At 34.5% G+C, this 26,685-nt stretch overlaps 2 protein-coding genes across 4 annotated transcripts; both read left to right on the top strand.

The window, feature by feature from the left end:
* The first annotated feature begins 8,410 nt into the window (after positions 1-8,410).
* LOC105785651 (uncharacterized) lies at positions 8,411-9,132 on the top strand. Its single transcript, XM_012611769.2, has one exon. The coding sequence runs from the start codon at positions 8,538-8,540 to the stop codon at positions 8,928-8,930; it is 393 nt and encodes a 130-aa protein (XP_012467223.1). The 5' UTR covers positions 8,411-8,537; the 3' UTR covers positions 8,931-9,132.
* A 148-nt stretch (positions 9,133-9,280) lies between these two features.
* On the top strand, positions 9,281-13,553 carry LOC105785650 (plant UBX domain-containing protein 2). Of its 3 annotated transcripts, none has more exons than XM_012611768.2 (4): positions 9,281-10,792; positions 10,983-11,906; positions 12,408-12,686; positions 12,819-13,553. In XM_012611768.2, exons 2-4 carry the CDS (start codon positions 11,028-11,030, stop codon positions 13,056-13,058), a joined length of 1,398 nt encoding a protein of 465 aa, XP_012467222.1. In that variant the 5' UTR covers positions 9,281-10,792; positions 10,983-11,027; the 3' UTR covers positions 13,059-13,553. The 3 variants fall into 3 exon arrangements, with proteins under 3 accessions (XP_012467222.1, XP_012467219.1, XP_012467220.1); XM_012611765.2 differs by having other exon boundaries at positions 9,281-10,797; XM_012611766.2 differs by having other exon boundaries at positions 9,281-10,802.
* The last annotated feature ends 13,132 nt before the right edge of the window (positions 13,554-26,685 follow it).

Below are 26,685 nucleotides of genomic sequence, written 5' to 3'. Positions count from 1 at the left end.
TTCACAAGATTCAGCAGATTGCATACAGTAATTTTAAATCTTAAGTTCACAAAACATTAATAGTTCGCTTAACACCTAAATAGCTCATACATCATAGCTTCACTAAATAACATGCTTCACAAACAAGGAAAAACATGTATTCAAAATATTATCATATTTAAACAAGGTTCGCATAATTTCATGGGTTCGCACACACATAAGGGTTTGCAAAGCTAATGGCACGCATGTAAATAATGTATCATTACAAAAGTACGCAAGTAATTTATGTTCATAGATTGGAAACAAAATAAACGTACATGAATAACACCAATTTATTTATAAAGAAATACAAACGTATGTATTTCAAGACATGGTTTGTAGGAATAAAATTAACTTAAAAATAAAACATACTAAACTCATCCTTAAACAATTTTTTTTTTGGTAATCAAATTAAGGATATAATTATTCTTCAATCTCGTATAACACAACTCATCGCCCATCTTTATGGTTCACCGATATCAGTTAGCTGCCTCGCCAAACCATCGACCTCGCCAATGCCATCCACAATCTACTTACTTAAGAAGTAAGAGAGAGTGGGTGAGTTCGGGGAGAACCTAATGAATAATCGGAAACCATTAGATCATACCTTAAAATAATATTTGAAAATAGTAGAAAACTTTAGTCTGAAAATGTTTTGTGTGCTAGGTTCACAGGTGAGAATGTGAGGCCTAGTTCACATTTGAAAACATATTTTGTGAAAACAATTCAAAAAAAATGTTTACAAATCTTTTCTTTCAAAAACTTGCTTTCGAAAGGGGCTCGCATTAAAATCGTCTGAAGCTATATTTCTTTCAAAAATAACGAATTTGAGTTTATAACAGAGCCGCAAGACTCGCCCGCACATATTAAAAATTTTGAACAGAATTGACCTTAGGTTGCACAACTGGTTTGTCAAACAGAAGACATGTCTCGTTGAATAAGTTATATCCAACGTAGCTCGCAAGGAGCACGTAGAATGAGATATATACAAATCTCACAAAAGCCCATGCTCTCAAGGAGCACACAAAGTGAGGCTCACAAATACTCATGTTTCAAAGGAACACACAGAGTGAGACTTATCACAAAACTCAAAAAATCCCATGCTCTCAAGGAGCACGCAAAGTGAGGCTCACAAAAGCTCATATTCTCAAAGGAACACGTAGAGTGAGTTTTAACAAGGGTGAGTACTCACACTATTTGTATACTAATCGGAAGGCTCTCAAAGGAATTCAAAGAACAGAAAGCTTGCACTAGGCAAAGCTAAATAGAAAGCTCCACGAAGCAGAGCCGAGTAGAGAGTTCGCACAAAATGAACTAAAATAGAGAGCTTGCACATAGTAGAGCTTATCAGAGAGCTCGCACGAAGTAGAGCTAAAACATTTGCTTATAAAAAGCCCGCATGTTAAGTGCCTTTCAAAAACACAATTTAAAAAGTATTCTTCCAAAACTTCTTAAAATCAAAGGCTTGCATAGGAGCTCGCATTAAATTATGCTTTAAAATCGTCTTTCAAAATCATTTTTTTAAACATAGTTACGTAGCTTAAAAACAGAGTATTGATGGCATTCTAGAAAACTTACCTTTGAATCTTATCTTTTGAAAATCAGAGTTCTTTCAGAAAATCATAACAAAATATTGTAACCTGAACATAATCGAAATAATCTCAGACCACTCACATTTTTGAAAACTTAGGAAGGAATATACTCATAACGAAACCTAATCACTCACCAAATATGAAGAACTTAAATGATTTTGGCTTTGCCTTTATCCTTGCTAGAAGATGGTCCAACTGGTTCACAACAAACAAACATATTACTAACAAAACATACATATATCACACATGCAACCGAACCTAGATTTTGGGACAATAAACTTAAACAAGAAAAAGACTTACTCGAATTGCTATGAATAGAACTTAGAATAGAGACTTTAATGGAAGAATCTTCTATGAAGACTTCATAGAATTAAAGGTTATATTTATAGACCTAAGAGTCCTAGCTATCTTTGGACACCCTATTTGGCTTAGGAAAGTTGTTTCTTAAACGTAAAGTATTCCTAGATACACTAAATCACTTTTTCTTAATTTGAGTCTGATTGTATCTTTGACCGACGAACCTAGTTCGCAACTTACATGGCGAACACAGTTCGTCACACAGATTAGTGAACCCCAGCTCGCCTAACACAATAGCGAACTTGCCTCACAGTGGAACTATCGAACCCCTTACCACTTTATTTGGCATACATTACTGCTAGCAAACCCTTTTGTTGAAACTTTCTTGGCGAACACCCAGCTCACTTGAATCTTGGTGAGCCCCCAGTTCGCCCAACTTTTGACGATCCTAGTTTGCAGAAACACTGGTGAACCTTAACTTTGTACGACCAAAACTTTCAACCCCGATCTCGAGATGTGATAAGTAATATCTTAGGCCACTTGATGGAGTACGACTAGAAATGCATGGTCATGCTCAAATAAGTTGATATAAGATATCACACTTATTTGTTTAACATAGTCTATTCAAAATATAGAGAAATATGAGATTGGACTTTACAAGTGTGACTATACCATGACTTGTGTCCAATCTAAATATAAAGGATAAAAAGATATGATACATGAAAAGTTTATCACGCAAAGGTTATATCGAATCACGACTTCTTGTAACTTGGGTAGCAATGATGCATTGCTAGATGCCGCTCATTACTTGTAACATTAGAAATGTTCTAGTATTACTACCAACGATATAAGAACCTACAGGGTCGCATATTTTGGTTAAAGTTAACATAGTTCACGCCAAAAGAATGGGCGTATTCCCTCCTACATACAAATATGGCAGATTCTTATCATTGGCAAATAAGTATCACCTGGCAAACAATTTCGCCTGGCGGACAGCATCGTCTAGAGAACAGTATTACCTTGCGAATATGATTTGCAACTCCTTTCCAGAGTTAATATTTATAGAAGTTAGTATTCTTTTGGAAAGAATATGATTTCAATATCTTCCATGATTTTCTCTAAAAAGTAAAAGAGGAATTATTCTGTTTTTAATATACATGATATTAATAAAAGTAACGCAATCCCATATTAGGCTGAAGGGGATTAATAAATTAAAATTAGGTCTAGCAACCAATTTTTTTAGGTTCTCTGAAAAGTTCAAAGAGTTCTATTGTTTGTGCATCACTGGGTGGACTACGTAGGGGTCGAGACATTTTTGTTGTAACTTGGATTGACATCCTTCAAAGGGATCAAACCAACAATGTTATTCTCCAGTTTTTAGATTGAAAAAGGTATATTTTCAACCCGACTTGTTCCTTGTAAATGGATCTGTGGTTAATGATCACCGAAATAATTTTTTTGCTATGCCATGGGGTATACGGGTGATCCAATAATTATATCATAAATAAATCTTTCAAATAACCAATCATGTCACAAACATTAAAATATTATGAGATACAATTAAATTTGAGTCTTAATCTAGTTTATTAAAGCTCTTAAGTTGACTCGAGCACAAATAATGATCAAATTGAAACATTTTTAAAAGATAAGGGCATTCATGCAAAACAGGGGTCACACGGTCGTGTAACTAAGGGTAAAACACCAATTTTACCAAAAGTCACTAATTGAGACTATGTTGATCAAAAGTTACTAAATCTACAGTACTCACATGGGCATATGACCAGCCCATGTGTGACACACAGTCGTGTGCCAACCCGTGTAGTGCAAAAATGTGCCATTTTGAATCTAATTCATGCCAAATCAAACTAATGGCTCAAATGATGCACAATTTTCCATTCACACCTGCACAAAACCAACCTAAACACATGCTAATTCATTCATTTAGCCAACCACAAAACCATACAAGCTATTCCAAATGTAATGAACACTTTGATAAGCTTACTAACCTATATATTCATCAACCACTCAAACAAAGCACACCCCAAACATCTTAAAATTTCCAACTTGAACTAAAAAAAATGATATTTAAGCTTCTACCTTTACTTGAAAAAAATTCCAAAGTGCACATTTTTAAACACAACTCATTTACAAGACAAGTTTAACACCATTTAAGGTCTTTAAACCAAAACCATTTAGAATAACATCTATACACATTAATGCCTATACCCAAGCATTACATGTCCAAACATTTTCAACACATTGGTCTAACCATTTCACATTACCAACTTACTACTCAAATGCTTCAATTATAGCCTATGACAATTACCAACCTTCACACTTATGTACATATCATATAACCATTCAAAATACAAACCACATTCAAGAACCAAAATACTAACATTCAAGATTGACCAAAAACAAATCTCCTATATACATGCCAAAAAATCAAACTTCAAAACGATTAAAAGATTACCAAATCAACAACATGATAGTGTAAGCTCATCAACGATCTGCCTGTCATGTTTCGCAAGTTTGCAATCTCCAGGGAAAAGGAAACAATGGGGTAAGCATTACAAATGCTTAGCAAGTTTATAGGTATTAAACTAAGTAACTTACCTCCGGTTATAATTAAACACTACATGCTACTTAGCTTGGTAAAACTTGCCTATTATGGCAGATCAAATATCAAAAAGGTCACTTAACATTTAACCCCATCATATAACATTTCAATATAAAATAAACTGAATCCCCCAAAATCACATTTGAATACCATTCTCAAAACCAATTTAACATTTAACCATATAAACATTATTATCATATATCATATCATTCCTTATATTTATCAATTATACATCCAATTTCAATTTAATGTCAATTACTATTTTATTTCCTTATTCGAATTCTGAATCGAATTCGTTGGTTCGTCACATTTCTATCTCGGCCTTCTAGGCTCGTATGATTTTTCACAACCATCGATATCAGTTAATCAAAATATGTATACAAATCATCAACCCATAATATCAACCCAACTGAAATATCATTTATCAAATTTTCATTTTATACCCCTATTAATTTAACTCGGACTCGAACGGATATATGAATCCAACTAATCACACTAGTTTGGCACCTAGTGCCTCATCGAACAATTCCAAAGTAAATAGTTTGCGCCCAAAGCTCACCAATGTGTTTGGCACTTAGTGCCTCATCAGTATAACTGAAGTAATTTGGTACCTAATGCCTACCAACTATATCTCACTCTGCCCCAACAGATAATAGGGTAGTAATTTACTCAATTTCATTTATAAGCCAACTTCTCAATTTAATGTTGACATTTTCATAAACTAATTATCAATTTGTATGCATAGCATTATAATTCATCTTATCATAAAGTCAATTTTGCAATTACAACAATATACAATATTTCCAAATCTATTCAATTTATAGTTTATGAGAGCATCTTGTTAGATATTCTAGTAAAAAGGTAAAGGGTTGTACCAAAATAAAGGCATTCCACATCTATTAATTGTTTAATTTATGGTTAAAATAATCCAATTTGGTACATAACAGTGTTTTGTTTATATTTTAAGAAGTTAGTGTTAGAAATTATCTAAACACCATTAAAAATAATAGAAAATACAAATTTTAAAATATAATATATAATAAAATTATATAAATAATTTTAATATTTGCAAAAATTAATTTTCACTCTTACTAACATAATTTTAGTTTTAATTAATTTGGTAAATGATTTGACACTAAATCGGATTATTAGTGATACAATTTGCTTATTGTGGATTTAAAAGATGTGAAACGTCTCTATTTTAAAAGTTGAAAGCTTGGGTTAGGTAGTTTGAGGATCAATTTGATAGAATTTGTACATGTGAAGGGTTAAATTGATTAATTATTTAAAATTAGGGTAAAATTGATAAAATATGTAAGTATTGAGGACTAAATGTGTTATTGTACCAGTTAGAAAAAGACTTTCCGTTATTAATTTAGCGGTGGGTGACCAAAATAGAAACGATTCAAACGTTAATGCCTAAATTGAAAAGAATGAAAGTTGAGTGATCAAAACATGAACGTGAACATAATTGAATAACCATATATAATTTACCCTAAATAAAATTTGTCACCAATTTTCAAAGTCAATTTTCAGAAATTAATTTCTACAATATGCAATAATAAATTATTAGATTTATCAAAGGGTTTGCCTCGATTATTTGACCAAAGTTTCAAACGCTCTTTAAAATATAATTTCTCTTTTATTTCCGCAAAGGTGTTCCAAATTTCATTTTAAGAAATATATAATATAAATCTGCGGTGTCAAAGATAGACCGAGAATTAGTTTTCTATACGTAATAAAATTACAATTATTTTCTAGATAAACTACGTCAAAAAAAAAAGAAAATTATTAGTCTAATAGTAAATTTAGCCCTTTAACATTTACACATTCTATCAATTTGATCTTAAATATAAAAATTGAACAAATTTAAGATTTAATATTTACCAAATTTAGGCTTAAGTAAAAAGCCTTCAAACTTAAATAATAATAATAAAGTAATTAAACCCCTCTTTTTTTTGCACTAAATTGAGCACTTGAACTTTCAAAATGTATCAAAAAGGCCCTCAAAGTTTTTAAAAAAGCAATGAATCCCCTGCTCTTTTTTTTTCACTCAATTGGATACTTAAACTTTCAAAATGCATAAAAAAGACCCTCAAAATTTTTCAAAATTAAGCCCATGCTCTTATTAAGAATTAGAAAAATATAATAAATAATAAATTTTAGAAAAATTATTAAATTTTAATAAAATATAAAAAATATAAATTGATTAAAAATTAGAATTTTTTTTATAAAAATCGTAAAAAAGTAAAAAAATTGTAAAATTTTATAAAAATTATAAAAAATTAGCGACTCCTAGCTTTTTTCAATTAAAGTCATCACGTATCACAACATAGCTAAAGGTGTCCATGGGCTGGGCCAGACCCAACTAAAAATTTAAGCCCGTTTGCTAGCTCTAGGCTCGACCCGACCCAAAAAATGGGTCTAAAATTTTGTCCAAGTCTGGCCCGGATAAAAATGTTAAAACTCGGGCCCGACCCTTATAAATTTTTTATATTATTTTTTAAAAAAATATTAAAATAAATGTTTCCCAACAAATTGAAAAGAAATTTAAAAATATATATGTATACTTAAATAACACTAAGATATGTACAACTTAGCAAGCAAATGCCTCTAAAATAGTAACAAAATTAATAATAAAATAAGAGTTATACAATATCTGAATAATAACAATAAAATAGTAGCAACATAGTTGTGAAATAGTAGCAAAATAGTCAAAAGAAAAGAAAAGAAAATAGCAACAAAATAATAAAAAACAGCAAAAAAAGAAAGAAATAGAACTGTAGTTTTTTTTTTTTGCATGTTTAGACCAGGCTCGAGCCAAAAAAGTCTTACCCGAGGCCCGACCCGTTTTCTAAACGAACATTTTTTGTCCAAACCCATTTTTCGGGCCTATATTTTTACCCAAACCCTCCCACTTTTTGGGCGGGCCTTCAGGCCTGGCCATGGACAGGTCTAAACACAGCGTGACATGTGGCGAAATATGATAAAAAATAAAAATCAATAAAAGTTATAGAAAAATTATAAAATGCTTCTTTTGATACGATAATTTTTATAATTTTTTTACGAAATTTATATTTCTTTACATTTTGTATAATTTTCTTACGACTTTATAAAATTTTATAATTTTTATATTTCTATATATTTTATAATTTTTTCTAATTTTTAATAAAAGTAGGGCTTAAATTTTTTTAAAGTTTGATGGTCTTTTTAATGCATTTTAAAAGTTCAAGTACCCAACTGAGTGCAAAAAAAAGTAGGGGCTTAATTGCTTTTATTTTTGAAAAGGTTTAAGAGTCTTTTTGATACATTTTAAAAGTTTTTGTTAAAAGGTTTAAGGGCCTTTTTGATACATTTTAAAAGTTTTGTATTTTTGTATATTTGGAATTTAATTTTTATAATTTTATTTTCAGAAATTTAATCCTTTTACTTTTTGAATTTAAAATATAGATCCATTAATTAACATCATTATAATTCTTGTGTTAAATTTATTAAAGAATATTCATTTGATATTTATGTAACAAAAAATAAAATTGTAATTGATCTAAATTTAATAAAAAATTTCAGGGGTTAAAATTCTTAAAATCTCACATAACATTTTAGTAAAAATAAAGAATTTAAACTACCAAATGAAATAGTAAATTATATTAAAATTAAATTTTAAATATAAAAATCAAGAGCCATAATTTTTTATATATTATAGTATAGATATTTTGAAAATTTGTACGACAATATATAAACATGTTAAATTTGAGTTGAAAAAAATAATGTTGAGAAAATAATCGGGCCAAATCCGAATAAATAAAAGCCCATTTTTTAAAATCTGCCATCTGTACGATGAAGTCATAAAATAATAAATTAAAAAAAATAAAATAAATCCATTTTCTGCCCCTCCTTCCTCGCTAAGAAAAGCACATATACAAAAACCAGACCCCCAGTTCCCAAAACTCAAAATCAAAAAACCTAAGTCAGATCTAACAGTTTTTTTGTCAAAATTTCCCGCAAAAGATATGGCTCTAGAATGGGTAGTGCTAGGCTACACCGCCGGCGCCGAAGCCATCATGTTGCTCCTCCTCACAGTTCCAGGCCTCGACGGACTCCGCAAGGGCTTGATCGCCGTCACACGTAACCTCCTCAAGCCCTTCATGTCGGTGGTTCCTTTCTGCCTCTTCCTCCTCATGGATATATACTGGAAATACGAGACGCGTCCTACCTGTGACGCCGATTCCTGTACCCCTTCCGAATATCTCCGTCACCAGAAATCCATCATGAAGAGCCAGCGCAACGCGCTTCTCATCGCTGCCGCTCTTATTTTGTACTGGCTTCTTTACTCTGTTACTAACCTTGTTGTTAAGATCGAGCAGTTGAATCAGCGAGTTGAGAGGCTTAAGAATCGCGATTGAGATAAGTGCTGCGAATTTTAGATCTGTTGTATTTGGGCTACTTCTTTTTCTTTTCTTTTTAATAATCTTTTTGTTTGAATTTCATCTCTGATGTGTTTGGATGATTTGAGAGATTTATCTTGAAAGAATTATATGTTGTTATTATTGCATCTCTGTTATTCAATTTACGATTTGATTAAAAAAAAGTTGGGGTTTGGTTCAAGTTATCGCTATTGTTTCAATATTGACAACTGCTTTTGGAGTTGAAATTTAGGATTTAGTATCCAATTAGAACAAGTTGATTATCGTTTGGAACTTGGTTATGCAAGGCAACATGATGATCGAATGGACATAATTGAAGCTGTGATATCCAATGCCTCAAATTGTATACTTACCCTATAGCTTTCTACATTGGTACAGCGTCATATAATTCTCTAGTAGAACGTTTGAAATATGGATTTGAAGCTAGGGCAATAATTTTTCTATACCTATTTGATGCTCTAGAAGGACGATTGCCTTACGGTAACCATTCATTCTTGAACGCCAATTTAGCTTCAATTCTTTACTGGTAAGCTCGTTATCTTTGGAGTTTTAAGCACTTGGAAGTTTGTGGGCGAACTTTTTTATTTTTTTTCCAATTTTTGAGTTCATCACTATATTATCTTGGACCTTACGATCATCCATTCATGAATCATGATGAGATTTTAATCAAAGATTCTGTAGCTACTGACCCTGATTGAACCTCAGTACTTCCAGGAAGGTGAGCTTACAGCTTGGGTGCTGAACCCTTTGGCCGAAGCTTTGATTCCCTTTCTGATGCCTCACTTATTCTGGTAAAACTATAATTGATCCCTTAATATATGGATGAGATCATTTTGACTGCCCATGGTGCAAGGAGATGTCGGAATCTTGAACAGCAGCATAATGATCGGCGGAAGAAGGAACAAAATGTTTCCAGTGGCAAAACCGATCTTCTCTCGGTTACTACTACTAGCTTTGATGGTTTGTTGTTGGGGGTGGTGGGGGGGGGGGATATGGAATGAACTTTAAATTTGACAGGCAAGTTTGCTAGAACCTTGTGGAACACGGCAAATGAACAATTCTTTTCTAGGGGACCTTGGCTCCTCTTGTTCATTTAATAAGGTAGAAGGTGCCCAGTTTCAGAAGGGCATGACTTGGGCTTTGCGGAGACTGAAGTGGAAGTTGGAACCTTCGGATTCAAACTCCAAGCAGAGATCTCTTCCTTTTGGGAGTGAGATTGAAGCACATATGTACACGGCCATTGGAGGTCTCGACTAGAGCTTTGACAGTCTAGGGTTGGCTTAGATGTAAATTGTAAATGAGTTAAATTTTACTGGGATGAGCACTTCTTTACGTTTATATATTCAAATTCTTCTCTTTGGTGATTTTTTCATTTCAATTTCAATTTCAAGTTCAAAGTGGATGGAAACATTCTGCGTATTCAAAGCTCTAGGGATTGGCAATAAGCTAATGAGTGGATGAATCATGAATGTGAATATACAGATTAATTGGAGAAGTTAACGTAGTGGATTGGAAACTCGAAAAGGCTTGGTCTGATTGTTCGACTTGGGTCGAGTTACAAAAAAAAAATGGGGACAAAAATCTTGAGTAGAATAATAGGCAAAACATTCAACGTTTGAAGTATTAATATAATGGTTAACTAAAAAAAGTATGGGTATTGTACGTGGTGGAATGTTATTGGTTTAGATAAGCGAGAAAGAGGGCGTGTATTTGGTTATGAACAATTCAAAGTGTGGGTGGGGTCTATTGTCCGTTTCATCTGCCAATTACATCTACCTATTCTTAACAGTTAAGACATTAAAAAATTCTGCTATCGACAAAAGACCAACTGATCCTCCGAGGTAAGGTAAGGTAAACCCTCTTTGTTCTTATTTCTTCATTGTTGATTTTCTCAGTCTGCTATAACTTTTTATAATTCTAATTTCCCCCACTCATTTCTTCGGCATCAATTTACTTCCTTTATTACCTTTTTTTGTTTCCTTCCTAATCTTCTTCTTTGTTGTTATTGATATTGCTCTTATTCATATTCAGTTTGGAGCTTCAAACCAAAAAGGACATTTACCCAGAGAAATAATAATGGATGAAGTGAAAGGCAAATGGAGTGGATTCATGAAGAAAGTCAACAACCAATTTTCATCATCTGGGAATTTCAAGGGCCAAGGTCGAGTCTTGGGTTCCTCTTCTTCTGGACCCGTTAACCCCATCCTTACCCGTCCCTCCCCACCTCACACCCCTTCTCCCAAGCCTATTCCTCCCTCATCTTCTTCCTCCTCTTCCACTTCCAAGCCTTCTTTGCCCTCTAAATCTTCAAATTCCGATCAAAACACGCCCAGCAATCCTGAACCACCTCAGAAGCCGGAAAACGGGTTCGACCCTTACGGTTCATTGATCACTTCTAGCAAGGTATCCAAAAATGGATTCACCTTGAATATGTTTGAGTGTCCGATTTGTGGCGCTCCTTATGTGTCTGAGGAGGAGGTATCTAAACATGTAGAAACTTGTATTGAGATCAATTCATCCGATAGAGAAGGCGGTGACACAGATACGGGATTGAACGAGAACGAGTTACAAGAGTCGTCAGGGATTGAATTGGAGGTTTGCATTGGTTCATATATTTCCGGGAACCCGCCAGACGGATCAGTTCAGGTTTTTCTTAGGTTGTTGAGGAACATAGTTAAGGAACCTGGGAATGACAAGTTCAGGAAGGTTCGGATGAGTAATCCAAAGATAAGGGAAGCAATTGGCGAGGTCTCTGGAGGAGTTGAGCTGTTGGAGCTTGTTGGATTTGTGTTGAAGGAAGAAGGAGGGGAAATGTGGGCAGTCGTGGATGTTCTTAAGAAGGAGATGATTACTTTGATGAACAAGGCAATAATGTTGTTGGAACAGGGAAAGATAGAAGAAGGTAACAAGAGTGAGAAAGAGGAAATGGTTGAGCCAAAGAAGATTGACAGACAGGTAATTAATTGTTTGTTGATATTCGTATGGTTTTGCCCCTTTTATTATTATCTGTATTTTAGCCTATTGATTACCATAGAATCCTTGATTAATGCATTGTTTGCTAACATAGATGAAATAAGAATGTGGCCAAGGAAATAGATGTAATATTTGGTTATTGAAATGAATTCTCTTCTAGAATATTATTGAACTGCCTTTGTTTATGGTTGTTTTAAATGGGGCGTTGTAAATTATAGGAAACTTGACTGCATCGCTTTCTATTCAATTGTTTCATTTTTTGTTTTTGGTCTTTTCTGTATACTTATTTGTCATTTAATTGTTCATCCTCTGTCTATGTTGTTGAATGTTGATATTCAGTGAATATGCACAATTTTTATGCAATTTCATTAGTTGAATATGCGATTAATCAAGATTATCAGATGTCCATTACTGCCCCTTGTCACCTATCTCCCAATGCAGCATATATCTCTAACTCAGAACATGAATTTTTTGTCATTGTAGATCCGGGTCTTCTTCTCCGTACCTGAGAGTGTAGCAGCAAAAATCGAGCTACCGGATTCTTTCTACAGCCTATCGGCTGAAGAGGTGAAAAGAGAAGCAGAGTTGAGAAAGAAAAAGAATGCAGAATCACAGCTCTTAATCCCTAAATCTTTCAAGGAAAAGCAGGCAAAAGCAGGCCGAAGGAGGTATAGAAGAACAATGATTCGCATCCAGTTTCCTGACGGAGTGGTTCTTCAAGCCGCTTTTGCACCTTGGGAGCCAACTAGTTCTCTCTACAAGGTTAGTCCTCATGCCTAGTTGTTTGTATTGTTTCATATTAGTTTCTTCATTCTCAAGATATTTCCAGGTTCACTATTTAGTTTGTTTATCCTGTTGGAATGTGAAATGATATATGCTGTTTTTTATCCTCAGTTTGTCAGCTTATCACTGAAAGAACCGTCCTTGGAGTTTGAGCTGTTGGATCCTGTACTGGTTAAACGGAGGGTGATCCCTTCTTTTCCGGCAGCTGGACAGAAAGCCCAAACGCTAGACGAAGAGGATTTGGTGCCTTCAGCCCTTATAAAGTTCAAACCTATTGAAACTGATTCAGTAGTGTTTACAGGGCTATCGAATGAACTGTTGGAACTGAGTGAACCGCTTGTAACCAATTGAAACATCTGTGGCTTCAACCTTTCTCTATTGATTGGGGGAAAAACTGCAAATTCTTTTATTGTTTTTCAAATCTGTGAATTCCTGATGCTGTAATTTTGTTTCAGCAAAGGCTGATTCTTTGGCTCCATTTGATTTGTGATCAGTTACAGAACTTGTCAAACAACAGTAATGTCCCCTTGGGTTGGCCTCAGTCCACTTGTTTTTGGGTTTATAATTTTCATTCCATTTCATAGTAGTGTCTTAAGCTTTCTAGATAATGATCAAATCCGAGTTCACTTCCTCTGGTAATTGATCCATTGGTTGATGGAAACTTGCAAGATTGGAGCTTCCAACTTTGAACAGGCTAGGTAACGTCCAAACCCAAACAGCCATTAGCCAAAATTTTTGTACTTTTGTTGTAGCTGATAGAGCAGTTCTCAAGTAGCGTGTTTGGGCCGAAAAAGTTTGAACATTTGAATATATAGTAGTTTTGACTCTAATGGTCTATTTTTACTATTTTAATTTTTCATTATTAAGGATTTTCTAATTTATTACTAGTAACTTTTGAGGACAATGCTATAACTTTTATAACTCTAACCTTTCTCGCAAAAACTTAGATATTGTTTTCTCTAAATTTTTTCATTAAATTAAAATCTTTTAGTTTTTGTGGCTCAACTAATATCTGTACGGTATATTGTTTGTTCCTTGCACATGTAGCAGGTGTTTTGTGATTGATTAGGACATTGACCAACATATGAGGATGAAGTCTCAACTAATCCCTTGGGTTTTATAATTTTCTTTTGAATTTTTTGAAGTTTGGCAAGTACCTGGGTCATAAAGAGTCAGTTTAGCATAGCTTTTCAAAAGGACTTTTGAGATAAAAAAAAACACGTTTGAGATAAAAGCATTGTTAAACAATATACTTTTGAACTATTTAAAAGTATTTTTGAGACAAAAAAATGTTTTGCAAAAGTACTTTTTTTGATCAAAAACATAAAATTTCAACTTCTGCTTTAAAATGCTTTTTGAGTTAAAAATGCTTTTAAGAAGCAATGCTAAATTGGCTCTAAATGGATTTTTGTAGTCTTGGAATGGTTTCTATGTTGTTTTGAGACATTTAGTCTGTTTGGTATGTTTTGGTATCTCACTTTTACATTGGTGTTATAATGGGATTTCTCATGTTATATGCATGTTGATATGTGTTACATTTACTTATACGATGAATTCTTGATTTAAAGAGTTTTTAGTTATAGGATATCTTGTTTTAGTGTTCTTAATATGTTTACATAATTTTGGTTGCATGTTAAACATATTTAGAAACAAATAGAGGCATGATATTATGACTTGAAAAAAAATTGCATTTTTAGGTTCATGCTCAAGACCTCAAAGAACATGACTTGAGATATTAAGAATATTTTGTGAATATTCATGCATTTTTAGTTGCATATCTCAATACATTAGGCATATTGTCTCAAGAAAATGGAACACATAAAACATTGAAGCTAAATGTTCAAATATTGAGTGTAATGTGCTGATACATTGTCCATTGTCTTGAGACATAGGCATCAAAATTTTGAGACACAACCTTACATTTTGCTTGTTTGATTCAAGAAATGTAATTTGACATTGTGCTTGATTGTCTTTAATATTGGTTTATTGTAAGTGGGCCAATTTAAATTTATTTAATACTTGCAATGACTTTTAAGTAAATGTCTTATTCATTTCAAATTTTTTTAAATCATAAGGTTGTAATTGTTTTTGAATTATTCCAAAAACGAATATGATATCTTACATTCAATTGTGTTCCAAAGCCAGGATGTTGCATACACAGCAAAGGAATAGGTTGCTTATTTTAGGCCGCGTGTTTGTGATGGTGTTTACACCAGAATTGGTTTCATAATGGTTCAAAACGGTGCTAGCTATTATCTTGAACGTTGGATATAACATATACTCATTGTTCTAAGCCTAATGTAAATCCCCGTTAAAGGATTTTTGGTTTAAATAGTCTTTGTGAATGGGAAACATCTAGCTTCATATTACTAATAAATATATTCAATATTTTTAATCTTTAACTTTTAGCCCTTTTAGGCTCTCTTTGGATGAACGATAAGATTGATTCTAATGAGATTAAAAATAATTGTAGCGGTGAGATTGAATGTTATAGTGATAAAATTAAAATAAATAACGAAATCATGTTTGGATTCAAATGCAACAATAGTAGTGTGATGACAATAGAAATAATTATTATAGACATTAGTTTAAACAACTTTTGTTAAGTGAGTTTTGTTGAAATTGTCAAATAGGGGTTAATTTGTGAAATGTGAAAATTTTGTGTTAAATGTGTAAATTTGTGAAATGTATGGGATGATATAAGCATATATAGAATTCGACTAGGTTTGGTTAGGGGAGAAATTGCATAAAATTCATTTTACGAGCCTAGGGACTAAATTATAAAGAAGTTAAAGTATAGGGGGAAAACGTCAATTTTTCCATAACATGAATTTTGATTATTTAGATCAATAAAAGCCACGTTCGAAATTAGATCGAGGCAAGGATAAAGTAGTGGATTGATCGGTCGATTTTCTTTTAACTAAATCGAGGTAAGTTCGTATGTTAATAAGCATTATATTATACGTATTTTAAATGTTTTATTATTACAATTGTAATGATATGACTCTACGGAAATACTCGACGAAGATTAGATGACTTATGGATTGGATCCTGGTTGAACCTTAGGAATGAATAAGTTACAAATGACATGTCATTAGGGGTTACCGTGTTTTGGGTGCTGGTCTCGTACGTCTTATCAGTGGTTGAGTTTTCGGCATGTGTTACGGTTAGTTTACAGCTTGTGTGAGCAGCACCGTGTAGCTACGGTTTGACTGACAGCTTGTGTGAGCAGACCTAGTAATGACTCAAGAGTGAGCATCTATATGAGATATGAGATAGAGGTGGTTTTGACCACGTATTGGCACTTAGTGTGTGAGATACCCGAGTATCCAATAGTATTCCAAATGGTTCAACGGGCACAGTGATGATTTGAGGTTACATGAGTTCAATTCGAACTAGTACATGTATTTATGTGAAATACGAGAAGTGATTTATATTTGATATATAAATACATAACTAACATGATTGTTATTGTGTGATAGGATTTGGGCCAAATTAAGTTGCATCTATGCTTTTATTTTTGTTGACTTAAATTGTGGATGATTTGGTAAGTTGTATTTATTAGTCATATGAACTTACTAAGTTTAATTGCTTACTTTGTTTTAATTTTCGTGTTTTATAGTGATTTAGAAGCTCGCTCGGTTTGGAAGTTAAAGGAGATCGCGTCACACTATCAAACTCTTATTTTGGTTATTTGGACTTTATATTTTGAGTTAAACGGCATGTATAGGTATTTTAGCTAATGTGACCTATATGTTTTGTTGTGTATTTAGCCAATTGATTTGGCTTGAAAATGGTACATGCGTTGATATGTAAAAAGGTGTAAATGGCCTTATGACATGTGGTGTATAGTTGCTATATGAATGCATTGCTTGTGAGATTGTGTGTTCGCACTAAATGGTTGTGTTTTAGATATGTATGTATGCTAATTTTTAGGCATAATGTCTCATATATGTGATTGACCATTTAGGTAGAATGTGAAAGTATAATTGGTATGTTTAAAAATGGTCATATGAATGTGCTTATGGATATCATGTTGTATGTGTGGATAGTACATGATATAATCTTGATATTGGTTGGTTTTGAGTGTTTATTTATGCCATGGTTATGTGCAAATTGATGTGTATATGTTGGTACCAATGTGGGTGAGCAATATGGCTTGGAAAATAACCTAATTTTTTCCATACAAGCAAGGACACGAGCATGTGTCTCATCCGTGTGTGACACACAGCCAGGTGACACGGCCGTGTATCCTCTGATACTTCTATAGAAATCAAGTCAGTAGCTTCACATGGCCTAGCACACGGGCGTGTGGCTTGGCCGTGTGACACAAGTCAGTATACCATCCACTTTTCACACGGCCTGGCACACGGGCGTGTGAGGCCATTTCAAAGGGTACACGGCCTATCACACAGGCATGTGGTTGGTCATGTGACCCAAGTCAATGAGTTACACCGGGTAGGACATGGGTTGGGACGCGGCCATGTGTCCCTATTTCGAATGCCCACATGGCCTGAGACACAGTTGTGTCTCTTGGCTGTGTGAGACACACGGTCTGACCTCACGAGTGTGTGTCATTTGCACTTTGAAAATTTTTAATGTTTTTCTAATAATCTATTTAGTACTCGGTTTAGTCCTGAACCACTTTTAATGTCTATTTGAGGCCTCGAGGGCTCGTATTAGGGATTGTATGAATGTATTTGAATGGTTTTTGATTTGATTTATAATTGATTATGAAATGTATGACTGTTTGAGTTGTAAATCTGATAATGCTCCGTAACCCTATTTTGACGTCGGATACAAGTTAGGGGTGTTACATTTATTGGTATTAGAGCTATGGTTTAGTCTATTCTCGGACTAATGTAGCGTATGTGAGTATAGCTATACATGCCATTTATTTACCTATAATAGTGTGACAACTCCTAACAGTTTAAAATCATGTTTTTCATATAGCAATGGATTCCAATTGAGCAAACTTTGATGTTGTTGAAAGTAACGCACCGACCTCCGTTCGTAGGGCAGCATCGTCTGGGTCTAGACTCGTGTTTGAGGGTCGTAGAGGAGAGGCTAAGGAAGCCTTCTTCCAGATGATGGATGAGTGGTTCACTGAGTTTGTCCGAACGAATTTGGCTGCTCAGCAACCTCCACCCCTACCCTTTCCCCAACCAGTCCCCATAGCTCCTCAAGTCTTAGAGCCGATATGCATGAGCAAACCGCTAGTAGATAAAATTTAAAAATATGGGGTCGAAGAGTTTAGAGTTGCAGTTGATGTTGACTCTAAAAGAGCCGAGTTTTGGCTAGAGAATACGATCTGAGTTTTCGATGAGTTGTGTTGTACACCGTCAGAATGTGTTAAATGTGCGGTGTCTCTTTTGAAAGATGTCACATATCAGTGGTGGAGCACGTTAATATCTATAGTACCGAGAGAACGGGTCACGTGGGAATTCTTTCAGACAGAGTTCAAAAAAATATATATAAGTCAACAGTTTCTTGATCAAAAGCGCAAGGAATTTCTAGAGTTGAAACAGGGTTGTATGACCATATCTTAATATGAAATAGAGTTCGTAAGACTGAGTAAGTATGCCCATGAGTGCATTCCAACCGAGGTGGTTATGTGGAAACGATTTGAAAATGAGTTGAATGATGATATTAAGCTTTTAGTCAGAATACTTGAACAGAAAGAATTTGTGGTTTTAGTTTATAGAGCTCACAAAGCCGAAGAGCTTAGCAAAGAAAAGAAAAGAGCCGATTCTGAGGCTAGATATTCAAGAAAGAAGTCAACAGGTAAATCATACCATCCATCATCAAAGAAATCGAAGGATTTTCATAACTATTCGACCGCTTCAGTGGGGTATTCCAGCATAGATCGTGGTAAACAACATGCAGGTTCAAAAGCTCAAGCCACTTCAATAGCAAGCGTTGGTAGTGTTAAGGCCAACAAACTTGAGTGTTAACGGTGTGGTAGACGGCATTTTGAAGAATGTTGGATGAATGACAGAGCCTGTCTTAAATGTGGTTCGCAGGAGCATTTTATCCGTGATTATCTTAAGTAATCTAAGAAAAAAACTTTCGACTGCTCGACCGAGTAATACAGTTACAAGAGGGAGACCACCTCGAAATACTAGAAATATGAGTAGTAGCCGAGGCATAACAAATGATTCTCCTATGAGATTCAAGGCACGAACGCCAGCTAGAGCTTACGCTATTCACGCTCGCGAAGATGCATTGAGCCAAATATTATCACCTGTACTTTTTCTCTTTATAACACTGATGTAACTGCTTTGATTGATCAACCCATTCATATGTATGTACAAATGTAATGTCTAGTAAGAGTTTACCTGTTGAGTCCACTGAATTTGTGGTTAAGGTATCAAACCCCTTAGGTCAGTATGTCCTAATTGATAAAGTATGCAAGAATTTTCTTTTGATGACTCAGGGTATAGTTTTCCAGTCGACTTGATGTTTTTACCGTTTAATGAGTTTGATGTAATTTTGGGTATGGATTGGTTGACTCTGCATGATGCTATTGTAAACTGTAGATGAAAGATTATTGAGTTGAAATGTCAGAATGGTGAGATTCTTCGTAATATCGACTATGCTAGCTCAGAAATATGTGAGAAAGGGTTACAATTCTTACCTTGCATACGTACTTGATACAAAGGTGTCTGAATCGAAGATTGAACCAGTGAAGTGGTTTGTGAATATCTAGATGTGTTTCCAGAAGAGTTACCCGGATTACCATCGATCAGAGAGGTCGAGTTTGCTATTGATTTAGTAACGGGATCATCACCGATATCGATAGCTCCGTATAGAATGGCTCCGAAAGAATTGAAAGAATTGAAAGCTTAGTTGCAAGAGTTAACAGATAGAGCTTTTAAACGATTGAGTTTCTCGTCCTGGGGTGCACCGATTTTATTTGTAAAGAAGAAAAATGGATCAATGAGGCTGTGTATCAATTATTGACAGCTTAACAAGGTTACAATTAAGAATTAGTATCCTTTTCCGAGAATTGATGATTTATTTGATCAGTTGAAAGGAGCAATAGTATTTTCAAAGATTGATTTGTGATCTGGTTATTATCAGTTATGGGTTAAAAATTCGGATGTGCCGAAAACTGTGTTCAGAATCAGGTACAGGCATTATGAATTTCTTGTTATGCCTTTTGGGTTAACTAACGCTCCTACATTTTTTATGGATTTGATGAATCAAATTTTCAGACCGTATTTAGACAGATTCGTTGTTGTATTCATTGATGATATTCTGATCTATTCCCGAGATGAGTCCGAACATGCTGAGCATTTGAAGATTGTGTTACAAACGTTAAGAGATAAAAAAATTATTTTCTAAATTCAGCAAATGTGAGTTTTTTCTCCGAGAAGTTGGATTTTTGGGACACATTATTTCGGTGCAAGGCATTAGAGTTGATTCGAGCAAGATTTCAACAGTTGTTGACTGGAAACCACCAAGAAAAATTTTCGAGGTTAGAAGTTTCTTAGGGTTCGCGAGCTATTATTGGAGATTTGTAAAAAGGTTATCAGTGATAGCTACACCGATGACTCGGTTATTGTAGAAAGATGTAAGGTTTGAGTGGTCTAAGAAATGCCAATAGAGTTTTAATTAGTTGAAAGCACAGTTAACCGAAGCACCAGTTTTAGTTCTACCTGAGTTGGGTAAAGAATTTGTGATTTTTAGTGATGCGTCATTGAACAGTTTGGGTTGTGTTTTAATGCAAGAAGGCAAAGTGATAGCATATGCTTCCAGACAATTAAAGACGCACGAGAAGAATTATCTGACATAGGACTTAAAGTTGGCTGCTATTGTGTTTGCATTAAAAATTTGGCGACACCATTTCTTTGGTAAATAATACCACATATTTACCGATCACAAGAGTTTGAAGTATTTGATGTCACAAAAAGATCTGAATTTGAAGCAGCGAAGATGACTCGAACTGTTGAAAGATTACGAGTTAGTGATTGATTATCATCTGGGGAAAGCAAATGTAGTCGCAGATGCTCTGAGTAGAAAATCCTTGTTCACTTTACAAGCGATGAATGCGTTAATGAATTTTCCTGATGATGGTTCAATTTTAGTTGAGTTAGAAGCTAAACCAATGTTTTTACAGCAAATATGCGAAGCTTAGAAATGTGATAACAATTTGCAAGCTAAGTGAGCACAGCGTGAGTCAACTTCTGATTTAGAATTTTAGATCGGATCCGACGATTGTTTGTTGTTCCAAGGTAGAGTTTGTGTACCGAAAAATACATAACTTATACAAAAAATTCTACACAAAGCTCATAGTGGCAGCTTATCTGTTCATCCAGGGAGTAACAAAATGTTTAGTGATTTGAGATAGATGTACTGGTGGTTAGGTATGAAACACTGTGTCCAGATGTTTGATTTGTCAACAGGTCAAAGCTAAACATCAAGTGCCTTCAGGACTATTACAGCCAGTGATGATACCGGAGTGGAAATGAGATAGAGTTTCGATGGATTTTGTATCAGGATTACCTCTATCTCTGAAAAAGAAAGATGCGATTGGGTCATTGTTGATCATTTGACGAAGACCGCACATTTTATTCCGGTGCGTACAGACTTCTCACTTGATAGGTTAGTTGAGTTGTATATTTATGAGATCGTCAAATTACACGGAGTGCCAGTCTCTATTATTTTAGATAGGGATCCACGGTTTACATCGCGATTTTGGATGAAGTTGCAAGAAGCTTTGGGTATGCGGTTGCATTTTAGCACTGCATTTCATCCTCAAACCGATGGTCAATCTGAGAGAGTGATTTAGATTCTCGAAGATATGCTTCATTGCTATATTTTAGAATTCGAAGGCAGTTGGGAAAAATATTTACCATTGGTTGAGTTCACATATAATAATAGTTTTCAATCGAGCATAAAGAAGGCACCGTATGAAGCTTTATATGGTCATAAATGCTGAACTCTGTTGTACTGGACCGAGCTGAGTGAAAAAAAGATGCACGGGGTTGATTTGATTAGAGACACCGAAAAGAAAGTGAAAGTGATTCGTGACAGTTTGAAAACAACTTCATATCGACAGAAGTCGTATGCGGATTTGAAATGTAAGGATATTGAATTTCAGGTCAGTGATAAAGTGTTTCTGAAAGTATTGCATTGGAAAAAAAGTTTTCGTTTTGGTCGCAAAGGAAAGTTGAGTCCGCAATTTATCGGATCGTATGAGATTATCGAGAGAATTGGGCGAGTGGCTTATCGACTTGAGTTACCGTCAAAATTAGAAGAGATTCATAATGTGTTTCATGTGTCTATGTTACGATGGTACAGATCAGATCCTTCACATATAATTTCTCTGACCGAGGTTAAGATGCAACCTGACATGTCGTATAACGAAGAACTGACTAGAATTTTAGCTCGAGAGATCAAGGAGTTAAGAAACAAAAGAATAGCTTTAGTAAAGGTTCTTTAGCATCGTCACGGTATTGAGGAGGCTACTTGGGAACCCGAGGAAACCATGAGAAAACAATACCCTAACCTATTTTCTGGTAAGATTTTTAGGGACAAAAATTCCTAAGGGGCGAGAGTTGTAACGACCCGTTTTCAGTGAAATCAAAACAATAGTTTCGGGACCACAAATCTAAAGTAAAAAATATTTTAATATTATTTTAATATCAACATCATGATAATATAATAGTATAAAAATTTCGTTAAAAAATTTTACCATTTGTATGCTCAATTGGCCAAAAAAAATAAATCGCGTAAAGTGCGAAAGTTGTGTTCTATTAGCTAAAGGTGTTAAATAGCTATAGAACCTTAAAGTGGAGGTCCTTATGTGGTAATTAGACCATTAATTGAGTTAGTGGATGTGCATGGCTTGGCAATTATGAAAATTTTAAAGTTAGGTAAGGTTAAAATGGTAAATAGTCAATTAATGAATAAATTAAATAAAACAAAATACCAACCATTTGCTTCATCTTCTCCACCGAAAATACAATGAAGAAATAGGTTTTTGAAGCCTAAAAATTCAGCCAAGTGAATTCCTTGCATGTAAGTGCTATTTTGTCCTGTTTTTTATGATTTTTATGTTTTCGAGATCATTTTTGCTTAACCTAGCTAACTAGGGGATTAATTTGCAAAACTATTAAATAGTTTGAGTTTTTTCCATTGAAGAATATGTTAGGTTTTGAAGTTTAATGGAATAAAATGAATCTTTGTTGTTAATTAAACAACTTTTGTTAAGTGAGTTTTGTTGAAATTATCAATTAGGTTGTAATTTGTGAAATGTGAAAATTTTGTGTTAAATGTGTGAATTTGTAAAATGTATGGGCTACTATAAGCATATATAGAATTCAGCTAAGCTTGGTTTGGGGCGAAATTGCATAAAATTCATTTTACTAGCCCAAGGACTAAATTGTAAAGAAGTTAAAGTATAAGGCAAAATGATAATTTTTTCATAACATTAATTTTGGATTATATTGAATGGATTGAGAATTAAATTAGTTAAATTTGATTATTTAGATCAAGAAAAGCCACGTTTGGAATTAGATCGAGGTAAAGATAAAGTAGTGGATTGACCGGTCGATTTTCTTCTTACTAATTCAAGGTAAGTTTGTATGTTAATAAGCATTAAATTATAGTGTTTTAAATTCTTTATTATTATAATTATAATGATATGACTCTACGAAAATATTCGACGAAGATTCGACAACTTATGGATTGGATCCCGGCTGAACCTTAGGAATAGATAGGATACATATGACACGTCATTAGGGGTTACCATGTTTTGGGTACTAGTCTCGTACATCCTACTGGTGGCTAAGTTTCTGGCATGTGTTGGGATTACTTTACAGCTTGTGTGAGCAGCACTATGTAGCTACGTCTTGACTGATAGCTTGTATGAGCAGACCCAATAATGACTCGAGGTGGTTTCGACCACGTATTGGCACTTAGTGTGCGAGATACCCGAGTATCTGATAGTATTCCAAATGGTTCAACGGGCACAGTGATGATTTGAGGTTACATGAGTTCGATTTGAACTAGTACAAGTATTTATGTGAAATACGATAAGTGATTTATATTTGATATATAAATATATGGCTAACATGATTGTGATTGTGTGATAGGCTTTGGGCTAAATTAAGTTGCATCTATGCTTTTTTTTGTTTACCTAAATTTTGGATGATTTGGTAAGTTGTATTTATTAGTCAAACAAACTTACTAAGTTTAATTGCTTACTCTGTTTTAATTTCCACGTTTTATAGTGGTTCAGAAGCTCACTCGGTTAAGAAGTTATCGGAGATCACGTCACACTATTAAAATCTTATTTTGGTACTTTGGACTTTATATTTTGGTTTAAATGGCATGTACAGATATTTTGGCTAATGTGACCTATATGTTTTGTTGTGTATTTAGCCAATTGATTTGGCTTGAAAATGGTATATGTGTTGATATGTAAAAAAGTGTAAATGGCCTTATGATGTGTGGTGTATAGTTACTATATGAATGCCTTACTTGTGAGATTGTGTGTTGGCACTAAATGGTTGTGTTTTAGATATGTATGTATGCTAAGTTTTAGGCACAATGTATCATATATGTGATTGACCAATTAGGTAGACTTTGGAAGTATATTTGGTATGTTTAAAGATGGTTATATGAATGTACTTATGGATATCATGTTGTATGTGTGGATAATACATGATATAGTCTTTATATTGGTTGGTTTTGAGTGCTTATTTATGCCATGGTTATGTGCAAATTGATGTGTATATGTTGGTACCAATGTGGGTGAGGAATATGGCTTGGAAAATGGTCTATTTTTGTCCACACAGGAAAAGACACGGGTGTGTCTCTCAGCCGTGTGTGACACACGACCAGGTGACACGGCCATGTGTCCCCCGATACTTCTATAGAAATCAAGTCGGTAGCTTCACATAGCCTAGCACACAGGTGTGTTGCTTGGCTGTGTGGCACAAGTCAGTATACCCTCCAGTTTTCACACGGCCTAGCACACGGGTGTGTGAAGCCATTTCGAAGGGTACACAGCATGGCACACGAGCGTGTGGCTGGCTGTGTAACCCAAGTCAGTGAGTTACACGGGGTCAAACACGGACTGGGACATGGCCGTGTGTCCCCATTTCGAATTCCCAATCGGCCTGAGACACGGGCGTGTGTGCCCTGCACTTTGAAAAATTTCAATGTTTTTTTTAAAAAATTTTGAGTGTTCGGTTTAGTTTCGAACCACTTTTAATGTCTATTTGGGGCCTTGAAGGCTCATATTAGGGACTGTATGAATGTATTTTAATGGTTTTTTATTTGATTGATAATTGATTATGAAATGTATGATTGTTTAAGTTGTAAGTTCAGTAATGCTCTGTAACCCTGTTCTAGCGTCGACTACGGGTTTGGAGTGTTACATGAATGTTGTTATGTAACATCCAACCCGGTGTAGTCCTAGTGTTCGAATACTATTTATCGGAGTATGGTGTTTAGAGTAAGTTTTGAGTGAGTAAGATATTAATTGTGACTAAGTAGGTAAGTCTGTGAATGCTCCTTCGAGCAAAGTCTGTGTTTGGCAAGCTTGGTGGTTTGGCGAACTCCCCTGTAGATTATACGCCACCCTAGCTATTAGAAGAATATGTTAAGTCCTTAGTTTGAAACCACCATTTACTATATTATTATTTTATTATTCTGATCGAACTATTTAGTTAGATTGTAACACCCCAATTTTGGCGGATTTAAGGTTCTAACCGTATACCTAAATAGTTAGTTTGACGTGGTAGTATCCACCCAACTATTTCTTTTGGCGCTCAGGTTGGGTACAATCTATTACATGTGAAAGTTAATTGTCGTTCAATGTCATACTTCTATGTTATTTGAAATAAGCCAAGTGAAAGGGTAAGTATGGAATGAGTGCATGTCGAAGGTGTAATGCGCTTTACTTGTCTAGACCACTATACAAGTTACAAGGTAAGCTGGTTAAGAATCAACGGGATGAATAACCTAGTAAATAAAATATTAGATTTTCATTTACAACTGTAGACAATTAATAAAGGTAATCTTGTAGGACTGTGACACGTCTGGTTATACTTTGAGGACATATGTCTTGATTATATATTTATTTATGAACTTAAGAAAAGGGGATTTTCTTCTTCCTTCATTCTTCTTCCATTGAAAATGTTATTGTGGTTTTCTTTAGATGCTGACTGAAGCTTTCTATCGTTAAGCTAGAACTAAATATTTGAGCTTAAGTAGAAGACTATTTCATATCCTGGGTAAGTATTACAATTATGCATGTGGAATTCATTAAGAGAAAGTCTATTAACTATGGTTGAACAGAAAGATTAAAGGAAAGGGGATTTGTATATGCTTGTGACGATGGTAAAAATGTATGTGAATAGATCTGTAACACCCTTAATCCCTATCTGTCGATGGTTTAGGGTCACAAGCATTACTAACGAATCAAACAATTAATTCAATCATAATCAACATATAAACTAACTAATAACATTATTATATGCAGGGGCAGGTCACAACAATCTAATACTTTCATGCTAGATTCTTATACATTCGAATAATAGCATTTCTAAACTTGGTCTTCCACTGTCTACACTATTATCACTATTTATCCATTCTAGAATGTCAGAATTCGAATACATACAAGACTATTCCAATTATTAGCATCAGAGTATTAGTCCATACTCCATCTACGATTATCCTTTTAATTTATCTTCGATGATGTTAGTGGAATGCACTTAATTTAGGTTTGCTAATCCACCTCAACTCAAGGTAAAAGTTACTCTTATAGCCCCTATTACGAGTCTACGGGGCCCTAAAAGTAATTTAAAAATAGACAGGGACTAATTTGAAACAATTCTGGAAGTTTAGAAAATAATTACCAAAATTTTAACTACAGGGGTCACACGACCGGATGTCTGGCCTTGTGGGCATTCGAAGTAGGGACACACAGTCGTGTCCCAGCCCGTGTCTGTGCCCATGTAAC

The sequence above is a fragment of the Gossypium raimondii genome, chromosome 1 (genome assembly GCF_025698545.1).
Source record: "Gossypium raimondii isolate GPD5lz chromosome 1, ASM2569854v1, whole genome shotgun sequence".
Lineage (NCBI taxonomy): Eukaryota > Viridiplantae > Streptophyta > Magnoliopsida > Malvales > Malvaceae > Gossypium > Gossypium raimondii.
Note: the sequence above shows the minus strand (reverse complement) of the source record. Positions and strands in the feature narration are given on the sequence as shown.

Excerpts from the sequence above, each read along its gene's own strand:
- LOC105785650 (XM_012611768.2), top strand. The coding sequence starts at position 11,028 with ATGGATGAAGTGAAAGGCAAATGGAGTGGATTCATGAAGAAAGTCAAC. Across the intron at positions 11,907-12,407 it reads CAAAGAAGATTGACAGACAG|ATCCGGGTCTTCTTCTCCGT; the intron begins GTAATTAATTGT and ends TTGTCATTGTAG. Across the intron at positions 12,687-12,818 it reads CAACTAGTTCTCTCTACAAG|TTTGTCAGCTTATCACTGAA; the intron begins GTTAGTCCTCAT and ends TTTTATCCTCAG.
- LOC105785651 (XM_012611769.2), top strand. The coding sequence starts at position 8,538 with ATGGCTCTAGAATGGGTAGTGCTAGGCTACACCGCCGGCGCCGAAGCC.